We start from the raw sequence: 12683 nt of genomic DNA, 5'->3' as shown, positions 1-12683 counted from the left end.
GACTTGGAATGGGACTGGACTTGTTCTTATTCAAAAATACTTTACTTGTCGTTGTACAATAGGCCCTGGTCTGCCAAAAAAACAGCATCAATCTGAACTTAATGCAGTGTTTCTCAAGCCGCGTGGTATCAACTCGCAAAAGGTTCTTTTCTGGCCGCGTAGAACCAACTGGCCTTTTACTGTCGCTACGTACCACCTAGTTTAACGGGGTATGTAACCAGTGGTGGGATTCAGCAGGTTCGCACCGGTTCGATAGAACCGTCTCGCGAAATTTTATAAGATCAGCGAACCGGTTAGCTTTACTGGTTGCTGTCAATAGATTTTTACATCTTATTTCATACATTGATTTTTGAGATCTGACGCAGGTGGAGCTGTAGCGTCATAAGTAATAATTAGTAATTTGGAATTTATAGTATTGTGTATTTATCAAATATGTTACGATTTATGATTTGTCACTTTTTCACGCTTTTTACCAAACACTCGCTGTCACACTAAGAACAAAGCATCCGGCTGTTTCACACATAATAAATGTTATATCGTGACACATATTTCCGTTATAGATAAAAGTATTTCACCTGTGTGAACGCGTTATTGTTAAAGTTCCCGGCTGCCAAAAAAGGCTCCGGGTTATAAATCATTTCCGCTTTTTGTTGTCGCTATTTCTCTTTCATGCAAACCTTCAACTTATATATGCGAAAGCTTATATCAATATAAACCAGTCTTGTCCAGTTAATAAACAGAATGGTTGCTGCTGGTACGTTTTGGGTTTTTGTCTGTTTTTCTCTCATCACGCAGTCGCGTTTACACACGAGTTTAAACATCTCGTATCAAGCATAATGATTTATCCGCACGCGAAACATTAGCTTTCAAATCACAACTTTAGGAACACCCCATTTCCTGCCTTTTGTTGAAAGCAATAGTGAAAAAGCAGCAACTTCAAAGCGTATTTTCTTGTGATGCGTCGTTATTTTAAAACTTACATTGAACGAGTTGTGCAAACTAAAAAAAAATGCAAATTTATAAGGTGATGTTGCTCAATGTTAAAAATCAATAGAATTCAATTCCGAACAAATAACTGCCCCTCCTTTCTTTTGTCTTCACAGTTTCACGTTTCACCATGTATGACGATAGGACGTGAGCTAGACAAAGAGACAACAACAAAACACTTGTCGTTCGTTGGCTTATCGACAGAAGAATAACATATTGTTGTTGAACGTGTTGCTAAAAGCTACAACTCGTGTGACTCATTACCTTGTTCATGTTCATTTCGCTCAAATCGTATGAAGCACTTTCTAACAAAAGTCAATTGTGTTAAAAAATAGCAACCTTTCGGGAATATTGCGAAAAGCAGCCGCCGTGTTACATTCACGACGGCAATTCCTTTTGTGCTGGAGTGTCTGTAGCGTCATAAGTAATAATTAGTGGATAATTTGGAATTTATTGTTTTGTGTATTTATCAAATATGTTACGATTTATGATTTGTCACTTTTTCACGCCTTTTACCAAATACTCGCTGTTACACTGAGAACAAAGCATTCGGCTGTTTCACACATGAATAATGTTATATCGTGACACATATTTCCGTTATAGATAAAAGTATTTCACCTGTGTGAACGCGTTATTGTTAAAGTTCCCGGCTGCCAAAAAAGGCTCCCGGTTATAAATCATTTCCGCTTTTTGTTGTCGCCTTTTCTCTTTCATGCAAACCTTCAACTTATATATGCGAAAGCTTATATCAATATAAACCAGTCTTGTCCAGTTAATAAACAGAATGGTTGCTGCTGCAAGGTCGAGTGATTGTTTTCTGAGCTAAGGTTTAATACGAAGCATATTAGAAGTATGAAGCAGAAGATGAACAATTCAATTTGAATAAGACTTTACCACGAACAAGTGAAGTGAATCATTGAGACTAAAGACACTAATGAGACTTGAATTAGCCCCGCCTGCGTCAGAGCTAATATAAGTCTCATTAGTGTCTTTGCCTCATGAATTAACTTCACTTGTTCGAGGTAAAGTCTTATTCAAATTGAATTGTTCATCCTTCTGCTTCGTATTAAGCCTTAGCTCATTAAACGAGCACTCGACCTTGCAGCAGCAACTATTCTGTTTATTAACTGGACAAGACTGGATATATATTGATATAACGCGCTGCTTATAACAAGGTGAAAATTTGCATGAAAAATTGCGACATTTTACAGCAGCTTACTTCTCAAAAAGGTGCGGATGTTTTTACCTGGCGATTACTCATTGTGAAACGTGCCGAGAGACATTTCACAGGCGACGCGGAAATAATAAGTCATAATATACATCAATCATATGTCAACCAACTGAAGCTTTGTTCGCAGCGTGACAGGAAGTGTTTTGTAAAGGCGTGAGAAAGTAGCAACATTTTTGATTATACATTTTGAAAAGAACACAACTCAAATAAACGTCTGAAATACTCAATAAAACATCTTAAATTACCGCTGTTGTTTCAGATCAAAGTAGTAGCTCACGTGTTTTTTTGAAAATGTGCAATGGTTAAGGTTGCACATAACAGTCATACATTGTGTAATTTTTTATAATTGAAGTAATTTTCCTTTTGTGATTGTTTGTCTGTAAATTTAATTGTTGCGTCAAGTACAAGTCACGAGACGACTGCTGCTTTTTAGAGTTGCTGTAGGCAGTGATGGAATTCAGCCGGTTCGCACTGCGCAACATTCGCTGGAACCTTGGTTTGGCGGGCTGCATCCTGTTCTTGTAACTACTTCAATTATTTCCCGGAAAATATGACTTTTTGTAACAAAACCGGCTGAAATATATGACTTTTGTGATAGAACCGGCTGACAAAAAATTTGAATCCCACCACTGTATATAACTAACGACAGCCGCTATTAAAATAAGTTTAAGCCAACTTCTTGAAAATTTTAAAATAAACAATCGCAGTCCCTTTGGTCCAAAAAGATTATAAGGTTATAATCTCTTTGCTTTGGTCCATACAAAATTTACTTATATTTACAAACAGCATCAACCAAGCGTAACTAAGGCATGTCTCGTCGAAATATGGGGGTATTACATTTTCTTGCGTAATAATAGGCTCAAGAATCCCCATTTCACAAATTGGTGAAGTATTTGACGACGTTTGTATGTTGCCAAGCGGCCATGGTTTATAAACAACGCATATAATAACTCGAAACGTTCTCACCAAGTTATTTCGTGTAAATTAGGGAGCTGTTCTAGCATCGTAGAAAATATCAATTGTAGCATGTTTATCTGTTGCCTATAATTTAAACTGGAAATTTGAATCTAGCTGGGGTTGTATACCTGCAATTGCCAGATAGCTTAATTAATACACCCAAAAGTTTTATTTCAATTACTCTTAAATATTCCCATAAAGCTAAAAGATTTCATGCTTAAATATAAAATATATGACGAGTTGAAGAATTTAGAAAAATCTGGGATGTGTAATAGGTCGGTCAGTAAGGCCCAAATCAAAGTTTGCCTCATTTAGCAGATTTCATACACAAGTATTTCTACTACAAAGTTGTAATTGAAATTTAAAAATGCCACGTTCTTATGAAGAGGAAAGGGCTTTTTTGGAAAAGACTTCACCGTTCTCATGGAAGATCAAAAAGGGATTTGTTCCCAATATGAACGTAAGTAAACGCTAAACTCAAAATATTTTTTTTTATTGAAGAAAGGCAAACATTTTTTTTTCATTGTCTCACAGGTTGATGGGACTTTCTATGTAAATGATAAATTGGAAAAGTTAATGTTAGAGGAGCTTCAAAATTCTTGTAGAGGTGGCATTGGTGGTTTTCTGCCTGGTGTCAAACAAATCGCTAATGTTGCTGCATTGCCAGGCATTGTCAAAGTATGTAAATAGTTTAAATAAAAATAAAGTTGTAAATATTTGAAAAACATGTCAAAACAAATATTAAAACAGTAACAAAAAAGTTTGGGAATAATCAAATTGTATTTTAATCTTAATTCCATAATGCTGTGTATTAAGTCTTCAATCGGACTGCCTGATCTGCATTCGGGTTATGGCTTTGCAATTGGAAATATGGCTGCATTTGATATGGATGACCCTGATGCTATTGTCTCCCCTGGAGGTGTAGGTGAGACATAGATAATTTAAAATGTAAAAAAACTTCTTTGGACCAATGACTTTCAACCAGTGTTCTGCAGAACACTAGTATTCCATGAAAGATCAAAATTTATTGTTTTTTACAAATGTTCAATAAAACATCGACAGAAAATCACTGGTTTAACACAATGGACTTAGTAGCTTTTATTTTATGAATATTATGCCACTTATCATATCTTTTTACTATTTCTCTTACCAATATATTTACTGATTATCAGTTGCAATTTTGTGTACGTTTATCATCAAGCAATTTTCATCCAAATTATTATGGCAATTTAAAAGTTTTCTCACTTGACATAGGCAAGTATCTTTAGCAACTTTTGAGTATTTTATATATGATCCACATCGCCCACACATGTCAGATTGATAATTTCCATTACAAGAATTTTATTGATCAGGTTTTGACATCAACTGCGGTGTTCGCTTGATTCGTACCAACTTGGATGAGATGGATGTAAACCCAGTCAAGGAACAGCTTTGCCAGTCACTTTTTGATCATATCCCAGTGGGAGTGGGATCGAAGGGGGTTATTCCTATGGGAGCAAAGTAAGTAATCTTACTGTCACAACAGTTGGCGCTGGCCTAGAATCCTACCACAGTTATGAAATCAACCCACAATATTTGGGTTAGGTTGCGAGTTAGCGTTTTGGTGTGGGTGGGTCAAGTATTATTATATTCTTTATTTAATAATAATATTTGACCCACCCCAACCCAAACGCTAACCCGCACCCTAACCCAAATAATGTGGGTTGTGGTAGGATTCTAGACCAATGCGCAATAATTTGTAAATTAGTTTGTGATCATTTCTGTGAGCAAAAACAAAATTATCTGAAGAATTTGCACTTAGAAGTGAACTATTATTTTGTGTTTAGAAGTGTTTCTGCAAATTCAATGCATTGTTGCCTGCTGATATCCTTAAACAGCTTATCCACCCTCAAACAAAAAATATTTTTTACTTTACCTTTTTTTAGAGATTTAAATGAGGCACTAGAGATGGGGGTTGACTGGTCCTTGCGGGAAGGTTACGCCTGGGCAGAAGACAAGGAACATTGTGAAGAATACGGTAGAATGCTGCAGGCCGACCCCTCCAAAGTATCAGCCAGGGCTAAAAAAAGAGGTCTCCCTCAGGTAACTTTTGTTGTTACTACTTTCAGTGTGTCAAACTATGTTTTTTTGGATTAAAGCTTTAATGGTTAAAAAACTTTAGGCCTTTTAACGCATTTAAGTGAAAAGGTATTAAAATGTGGCGTATGAATAAAAACTATTGCAAATGGCTTTTTCAACATCTTAAAGTATATATATCCCCTGTAAAAGCCTTTTTAAAAAAACTTTGGTAAAATATAAAGTCTTATCAGTTTACTGAAATTCACAAATAGTTTTGGTATCATACTAATTATTTAAACAAGGCCAAGTTTTGTCAAATTTTCCACCGATATAAGTTGTCAAAGCATTCCTGTGCTAATTTATTTCTTCTCTATCATCATAAAACATATTGCCTTGTAATAGCCTCTGTAAAGGATAAAAACTTTTAAGTAAAAATATAAAGTAAGTCCTAACAGTTCACTAAAATTCACTAGTAGTTGCCGTGTCATACTCATTAATTTGTTTTTTTTTTGTAAATTTCTACTGATATAAGTTAGGCAAAGCACTCGCTGATTTATTTCTGCATCTAGCTTGGAACACTGGGAGCCGGTAACCACTATGCAGAGATACAGGTGGTGGACGAAATCTTCGACAAGAATGCTGCAAGCAAAATGGGAATCGACCACAAGGGACAAGTCTGTGTCATGGTGCACTGTGGGAGCAGAGGTCTCGGACATCAGGTTGCAACAGGTATGTTACTTTTATCTCCTCAAGTTTGTTTCTCGGTTTAAAACAGTGGTTCTGACATTTCCCGACCATGTAGCCCCTAGAAGCTGTGTACCTTCGCTGCAGACCACATGATTTTAGAAAACAGCCACATATATTAGATTAAACATATTTTCCATAATTATGGTAAAGAAAAAATAGAATCTATAGCATACTTTAAAAGATATTTTTGTTAAATTCTCCGTAAAGCCTGAAAGGTGCTCCCTACCACTAGTGGTAAATCTACATTTTGACAATCATTGATCTACCAACACAATTGTAACTATTTTACAAAAGTCATGTATAATAAATGGGCTAGTATGATATGATCTATTTATACAAGGATAATCGTTTCAGTAAACCGTTAACAAACAAGTCATTAATCAGAATTTGGTAAAACATGTTTCGTAATCTATTAGATGCTCTTGTGAGCATGGAAAAGGCAATGACCCGTGACAACATTGTGGTGAACGATCGTCAGTTGGCTTGTGCCAAGATCAAGTCACAGGAGGGCCAGGATTACTTGAAGGGAATGTTCGCTGCAGGAAATTACGCCTGGGTTAACAGAAGCTCTATGACCTTTCTTACTAGACAGGTGATTAAGATCAACTGATTTGTGGACTTATTTTAGGGGTAATTTGCTACAATGCCAAACTTATATTCTTTGTTTTGTATATTTGATAAGTTTCCACATATTATAGCTGACTGTATTTTCATAGTTCATGCTGATCCTTTGTCAAAACAAAAAGTTATAAACCATATACAATTTGTATCACAAACAGCAAACTTTCTATAGTTTAAAAATAAAACCTTGGTGGTTATTAATTTGGTAATGCATGACTTGCAGTTTATTACTCTTTAACTTACTTTTTTACACTAGTTCTTGTAATGTCCAAAGTGTTTCTTTATGATATCCATAACTTATGCAGTATAACATTACACACACAATGAATGACTGCTTTTGGCTTTGATATTTTATTTGTCATTATTTATTTAGCCTTGGTGTTTTGTAATGGTTCAAAACTAATATGCTTAACAAACAGATTTACAATGTTGTTCCTAATTCTACCCTTGAACTACAGGCCTTCGGCAAAGTGTTCAACTGCTCAGCTGATGACCTTGATATGCAACTGATTTATGACGTGTCACACAACATCGCAAAAGTTGAAGAGCACATGGTGGACGGCAAGCAGAAGACCTTGCTGGTTCACAGAAAGGGGGCAACAAGAGCATTCCCCCCACATCACCCACTTATACCCGTTGACTTTCAGGTTTGTGTATCTTTATAAGTAAATTCACTGTGTCTTACTTGTTGAAAAGTTACCTTTGGTCCATTGTTCTTTAAAGTACTGCAAAAACGCCAGTAGCCATGCAATCTGGTTTAAGGGGAGCGTTTCTTAGTTTTCTCATTGCAATTGAAATTTGACTTGGGCGATTATTATTTGACCTAAAAATAGTTCTTTTGACAATATTTTAACTTAATTGGAATACATTGTTTTAAACATCGAATTACTGTATGGAGAACAGCATTATCAGTTGTTAATTTGGGTTTATGCAAAACTCTTGAAAATGCTATGTTATTCTTGGCATATCAAAAAGACAAATAGTTAGAAAAATGCCCCCCAAAAAACAAGACGCTGATTATTTCAGAAAATTGTTGAGTAAACAGGTCAAAAGATTTAACAAAAGACCTAATACTGAAATAGAAAATGGCATATTTTCAAATCACCACGGAAAAAATACACAGCTAATACTGCTCAATACATTTCTTATCAGATATACACAACTATCTGAAGCAAAAACACAAAAAAAGTCTACTGCAGTATTGGCAATTTAGTAAACGATTTTGCTAAGTCAAAAAATAATCTTCCGACTTTTTCAGTTAACAGGGCAGCCGGTGTTGATTGGTGGAACCATGGGAACATGTAGTTATGTGCTGACTGGAACACAACACGGAATGGATGCAACATTTGGAACCACATGCCACGGAGCTGTAAGTATAAACAATCACAAAACCATTCTGATTCTGGTAGTTCCTGTTCTGATCCTCATTGTTTTCTTCTAGGGTCGAGCCATGTCAAGAGCAAAATCTCGCAGGAATTTGGATTTTCAAGAGGTTTTAGACAGACTGGCTGATTTGGGAATTTCGATCAGAGTTGCATCCCCAAAGCTGGTTATGGAAGAGGTATGGCTAACCTGATTTAAACTTTTCTACAATCGTGCTTTCATACCTGCTTTATTTGGGATATTTTGATTGTCTTTTCTTAATGGATGTATATATAAAATAGTTAAAAATATTGTTAAATGCATTTAAACTGATAGTAAAAGGCCTGCTATAATAAAAACTTTCTTTATCTCTGTGGTCTTAACTACAGTTGATGAGTTATTTTGGTTATTATGGACCAAGGGAAAGGTAAACTTTCTAATTTAACAACTAAAATTTTCCTAATCAAAATATTAAGGAAAGTCATTACCAGATGCTAAAATTGGTAAGTGAATTAAAGGCAATATTTTGTTGTGATTTAGGCCCCTGAATCCTACAAAGATGTCACTGAAGTGGTGAACACGTGCCATGCTGCCAACATCAGTAAAAAAGCTATCAAGCTTCGACCAATTGCTGTTATCAAAGGATGAGAAGATATGTTCAAGCCACTGCACTGTGATGACGCCAAGAAATAATCACATCTGATGAAACTGTGCAATCAGAGTTCGGATGTGCAAGACGACTGCTTTAAGTTGAATTTCCAAAACCAATCAGTTGACATTAGGTGGATTTAGGAGGTGATTAAGCTTGGTGTTGATTAATAATAGCATTTTGTTTGAAAAAAATGTAGGTAACTCCCACCATATCACTACGTCACAGCAAGATTTTTTATGTAAAAATATTGACACTCTAGAACAAAACTGATTAAATACATTGTTTCCAGCACTGATTTCCATTAAATATTGGATGTTTTGTTTTGCCCAAATATGTTATGTATATATTGTTTGTACATTATGTTTAATAAGCACTTTTAAAGTCAAGATGTTTCAATTACCTATATGTTCCTCTTCTATTTGGTTTGATCATATCACGTTTTAGTTTTTCCACTCATAAAATAAATAACGCTCTCAACACAGTATATATTGCAAATATATTTGATAGTACTTTTACACAGTTATAATGTACGCATGAAAATCAGTGAAATTAACTTTAGTGCACAGGAGTAATATAATACCAATATATGATTCTGTCTTGAGTGATTAGAAAAACACAAATACAAACATGATTAACTATCTGTATTCTCCGCCACAATCACCTATAATTTTGAACAAGTCTTTCGATTTGCTTTGAACCGTTTTAATGGCTGCCAAATTTTCCTCTGTTAAATGCCAAGAGGAACTGATACTCCGGAAGTTGTCTTTGCTGTGGTCGCAATTTTTCATGCCGAATCTGCAGCCAACTATGACCCCGGCCACTACAGGGTCATCGAGGATATATCTTGTGGCAACATTCGCTATAGAAACATTATGCTGCTCCGATATTTGGTGTAACACTTGCAGCATTTCCTGAAAAAGCACCCAGCCTCCCCACTGGTCAATCACATGCTTGTACTTTCCAAGAGAAGCAGTTGAGAGTTCGGCAGGCTTTGGTTCACTTAAACCAAGGTATTTTTCAGTGAGCATCCCTCCACCTACAGAAACAATACATTTTAATCTAAACCTTTGAATATTTCTACTGTCAAGATTTACATAATAAATTAGACTTCAAATTGTTACCAACAGTTTTATTTTAATTTTGGCAATGAGAGTAAAATGAAGTATATAAATCTGAAGTTTTTTTTATTAAACTGGATTGTTTGCCTAACTTTAGATGTTGCTTACACAATGTGCCATAGGTAAGTAGCTTTATTGAGTTTTTGAGGCAAAACTTGGTCATTTCTTTTTGAGGTCTGGTGTCGATGACGGAATACTGGACTTGGTTTGTGGAAATCAGGTAACCGGATTCCACTATTTCCTTTGTTGCCTTCGTATCGAAGTTTGTCAATGAAAGCTCAGCTGCAAATACATAGGAAACACTTTAAAATTTGTAAAGCAAAATTATTAGGTCAACCTTTTGGTTGTGATTTTAATGGGGTTATCTGCTCCTAAATTTGTGTTAAAGAATGTTTGCTGTGATTTGAACATCAAACCTACTAATTTTCCCAGCATGTTGTAGCTCTGTCAGCGTTGCAAGCACATCCAGATAACGCTTGTCGCCAAGGTCCCACCAGTGAAACTGCAAGCAATCTAGTTTTGATACTCCCATCCTTTCCATTGACTTGCCTACCAATGCAACAACACTTTCCTTGGACAATGAACCTGGCCTGGGTACCATTTTAGTCAAGCCTTGAACTGGGTCTGAAGCGGCATCTGGCCTCTGAAAGCAATGGTCCCAAAATTAGAAATATATTTAACTTAGTGCTGGCTGAAATTGGAGCTTTGGTACTATTCAGGCATCAATTCAATGTTTAAACATATATATATATATATATATATATATATATGTTGTGTTACCAGCTTTAAAAAACTTCCAAAGATATCTTCTGCTGGCCCATAAATATTTGCCATGTCAAACGTGGTGAAACCCATTTCGGCATATTCATTCATCGACAAGACTGCACAAAAATAAGGCATTCCAGTATACAGAATATATACACAAAGTTATTTTGAATGGTTTTAAAATACAAATTTTAACTCAACACTGATAAATGGCAAACCATCAATTGGTAATTAAGTTGTGCACAAATTTTTAAACTATTTCTATTTGCAAGCAATTTACGTAGATAACATCCAAACCTTAAAAGAGAGATAGCAATATTAGTGTTTGTTTTGTTTGGTTTTTCTAATAAAACATGTCTGGTGGTGCATACAGATTGCAGCAGAAAACTTACCGGCACGACTGGGGTCTATATCTCCGTGTGCGCCAGACACTTGCCACATTCCATTTACAATTTTACATATTTCAAGTCCGTTTCGCAGCCTGCTTGTTGGCATTACTGGGATAAGGGCCATATTTAAATAATTCTGCCGTTCCGAAGGTGTTCAATGTACTTGAACTTAAAGCAAACTTTTTTCCTGAGGCATTTTTAATTGAGAAAACGTATTTAACCGCCAAACACGGAAATATCAACGCTGTAAGTAAGAATCAAGATATTCCTTAATTGGGGTCAAAGTTCATCAAGAATAGAAAGACAAGGAATTATAATGCGTCATCAAAATAAATAGAAAACAGTTTTGCTAAGTCACCGAACCTATGAGGTAAAATGTAATTAAGTTAGGAAATAAATACTTGGTTATGTGTACCTTAAATCTTTTAGCAGTGTTGTAAACAAGTTTTGGGAGTTAAGTAAAGTTCAGTCGTTTTCACCAAAAAATAACCGGAAAGGCGAAATAGCGCCCGAATATTATAAATTAAAACTATTAGACTTATATGATATATGGATATCGGAACGTTTAAAATACTGCAGTTTTTTTCTTGGCAATGCTTAAAATATGCTGTACCGTACCTTAAAGAGATGTGCATCGTCGCTTTTAAATGTTTTTTTACCGTTTGAAACGGGACAGTGTAAACGTGACGTGAGATATTAAAATAAAGAAATATAGGTAGATTTGTGATAGTTTTTTGTGATTATATTGGTACCGAAATTCTGTCATATATTTTTCAAAATCATACATTAAAAGGTTGACAGTCCCTTTATGTCGTCATAGTTCTTATCAAAATGACTATGTTTGTCAATGGGTACACATATTTGCCTTTAATTGGACCGAAGTTCCCATAATTACGACAACATCAGGAAATTTGTTACAGGTTTGAATGATATTCGTCAAACATAGTGGAAATGATGCAGCAAATGTGTGAATTCTCTTCTTTGCGACAAAATATCAACTGAGCTGCAATGGCAAAGAATATCAAACCAAATACCTACCAGAGTGTATTTGGATTAAAAAAGTCGAAACTCCGTGAACCGTCGTTGGGTCGTGGACCCATGTATCAAAACCTGCCGCATTACTGTCCAACAGAACTATTTTACGTGGAACCTTACAGAAATAAACATGTACTTCATAGTATGCTAATGAAGGGTTTAAGAGATAAATTTGATGCGTTACAGAGAGAGGAGGCTCTTCAAAGATGCTCCATCAATGCAACATGTGATAATCAGAGTAAGCTTGGTTAAAATAGAAGAGCGTATATTTTTACCGTTTGTTTGATTAATTTTATACCAGCGTTATAAACACGGCTTGGTCAGCCTTTTCGATAACCAATCGTTTATTTCCGTGACCTTATCACGTATAGGCCTATAGTTATCTGATCTCTATTAACCTCTTAAAAGTTGTATAAAAAAATAATTTGATCAACCCTTCCCCATATACGTAATACGAGTAAAGTACCGGTACTAAAGGGGCAGATTGTTACTTATATACGTTTGGTAATTTATTTATTTTATGCATCGATCTACTGTATGTTATGTTATTAACAAGGAACTCGTTAGAAGACAATATTCAGACTTGTTTCGCACAATTTATATTTGAAATGTGTGACTTATTAGAGTTGAACATCCACTCGAAAGTCAGTCCAAGGCGACATGAGATACTCAGTGGTGAATGTGGCCATAAGTACAAGCAAAATCCAACCACAAGCGTTCCCTATTTGGAACTTGGTGACATTTCTCAACCGAAAGGAAAA

At 35.5% G+C, this 12683-nt stretch overlaps 2 protein-coding genes across 2 annotated transcripts; one reads left to right on the top strand and one right to left on the bottom strand.

Moving 5' to 3' along the window:
• The first annotated feature begins 3224 nt into the window (after positions 1 to 3224).
• LOC146163621 (RNA-splicing ligase RTCB) lies at positions 3225 to 9645 on the top strand. Its single transcript, XM_083381187.1, has 11 exons — positions 3225 to 3635; positions 3710 to 3853; positions 3992 to 4100; positions 4528 to 4675; positions 5101 to 5257; positions 5803 to 5962; positions 6397 to 6572; positions 7060 to 7248; positions 7860 to 7970; positions 8043 to 8162; positions 8504 to 9645. Exons 1-11 carry the CDS (start codon positions 3543 to 3545, stop codon positions 8609 to 8611), a joined length of 1515 nt encoding a protein of 504 aa, XP_083237313.1. The 5' UTR covers positions 3225 to 3542; the 3' UTR covers positions 8612 to 9645.
• LOC146163620 (uncharacterized) lies at positions 9095 to 11143 on the bottom strand. The gene is made up of 5 exons (XM_083381188.1): positions 10891 to 11143; positions 10514 to 10614; positions 10154 to 10376; positions 9842 to 10015; positions 9095 to 9651 (listed from the first exon to the last, which is right to left on the bottom strand). Exons 1-5 carry the CDS (start codon positions 11009 to 11011, stop codon positions 9251 to 9253), a joined length of 1020 nt encoding a protein of 339 aa, XP_083237314.1. The 5' UTR covers positions 11012 to 11143; the 3' UTR covers positions 9095 to 9250.
• Positions 11144 to 12683: the final 1540 nt, after the last annotated feature.

The sequence above is a fragment of the Ascidiella aspersa genome, chromosome 2 (genome assembly GCF_963924565.1).
Source record: "Ascidiella aspersa chromosome 2, kaAscAspe10.2, whole genome shotgun sequence".
NCBI classification, from domain to species: domain Eukaryota; kingdom Metazoa; phylum Chordata; class Ascidiacea; order Phlebobranchia; family Ascidiidae; genus Ascidiella; species Ascidiella aspersa.
This window is presented reverse-complemented; position numbering and strand designations above follow the sequence as displayed.

What these genes read in the sequence shown, in the direction of transcription:
- LOC146163621 (XM_083381187.1), top strand. Translation starts at nt 3,543, where the DNA reads ATGCCACGTTCTTATGAAGAGGAAAGGGCTTTTTTGGAAAAGACTTCA. An exon ending in TGTCTCCCCTGGAGGTGTAG is followed by an intron (nt 4,101 to 4,527) that starts GTGAGACATAGA and finishes TTTATTGATCAG; the next exon opens with GTTTTGACATCAACTGCGGT. An exon ending in CAAAGCTGGTTATGGAAGAG is followed by an intron (nt 8,163 to 8,503) that starts GTATGGCTAACC and finishes GTTGTGATTTAG; the next exon opens with GCCCCTGAATCCTACAAAGA.
- LOC146163620 (XM_083381188.1), bottom strand. Translation starts at nt 11,011, where the DNA reads ATGGCCCTTATCCCAGTAATGCCAACAAGCAGGCTGCGAAACGGACTT. An exon ending in TTGGAAGTTTTTTAAAGCTG is followed by an intron (nt 10,377 to 10,513) that starts GTAACACAACAT and finishes CATTGCTTTCAG; the next exon opens with AGGCCAGATGCCGCTTCAGA. An exon ending in ACAACATGCTGGGAAAATTA is followed by an intron (nt 10,016 to 10,153) that starts GTAGGTTTGATG and finishes ATGTATTTGCAG; the next exon opens with CTGAGCTTTCATTGACAAAC.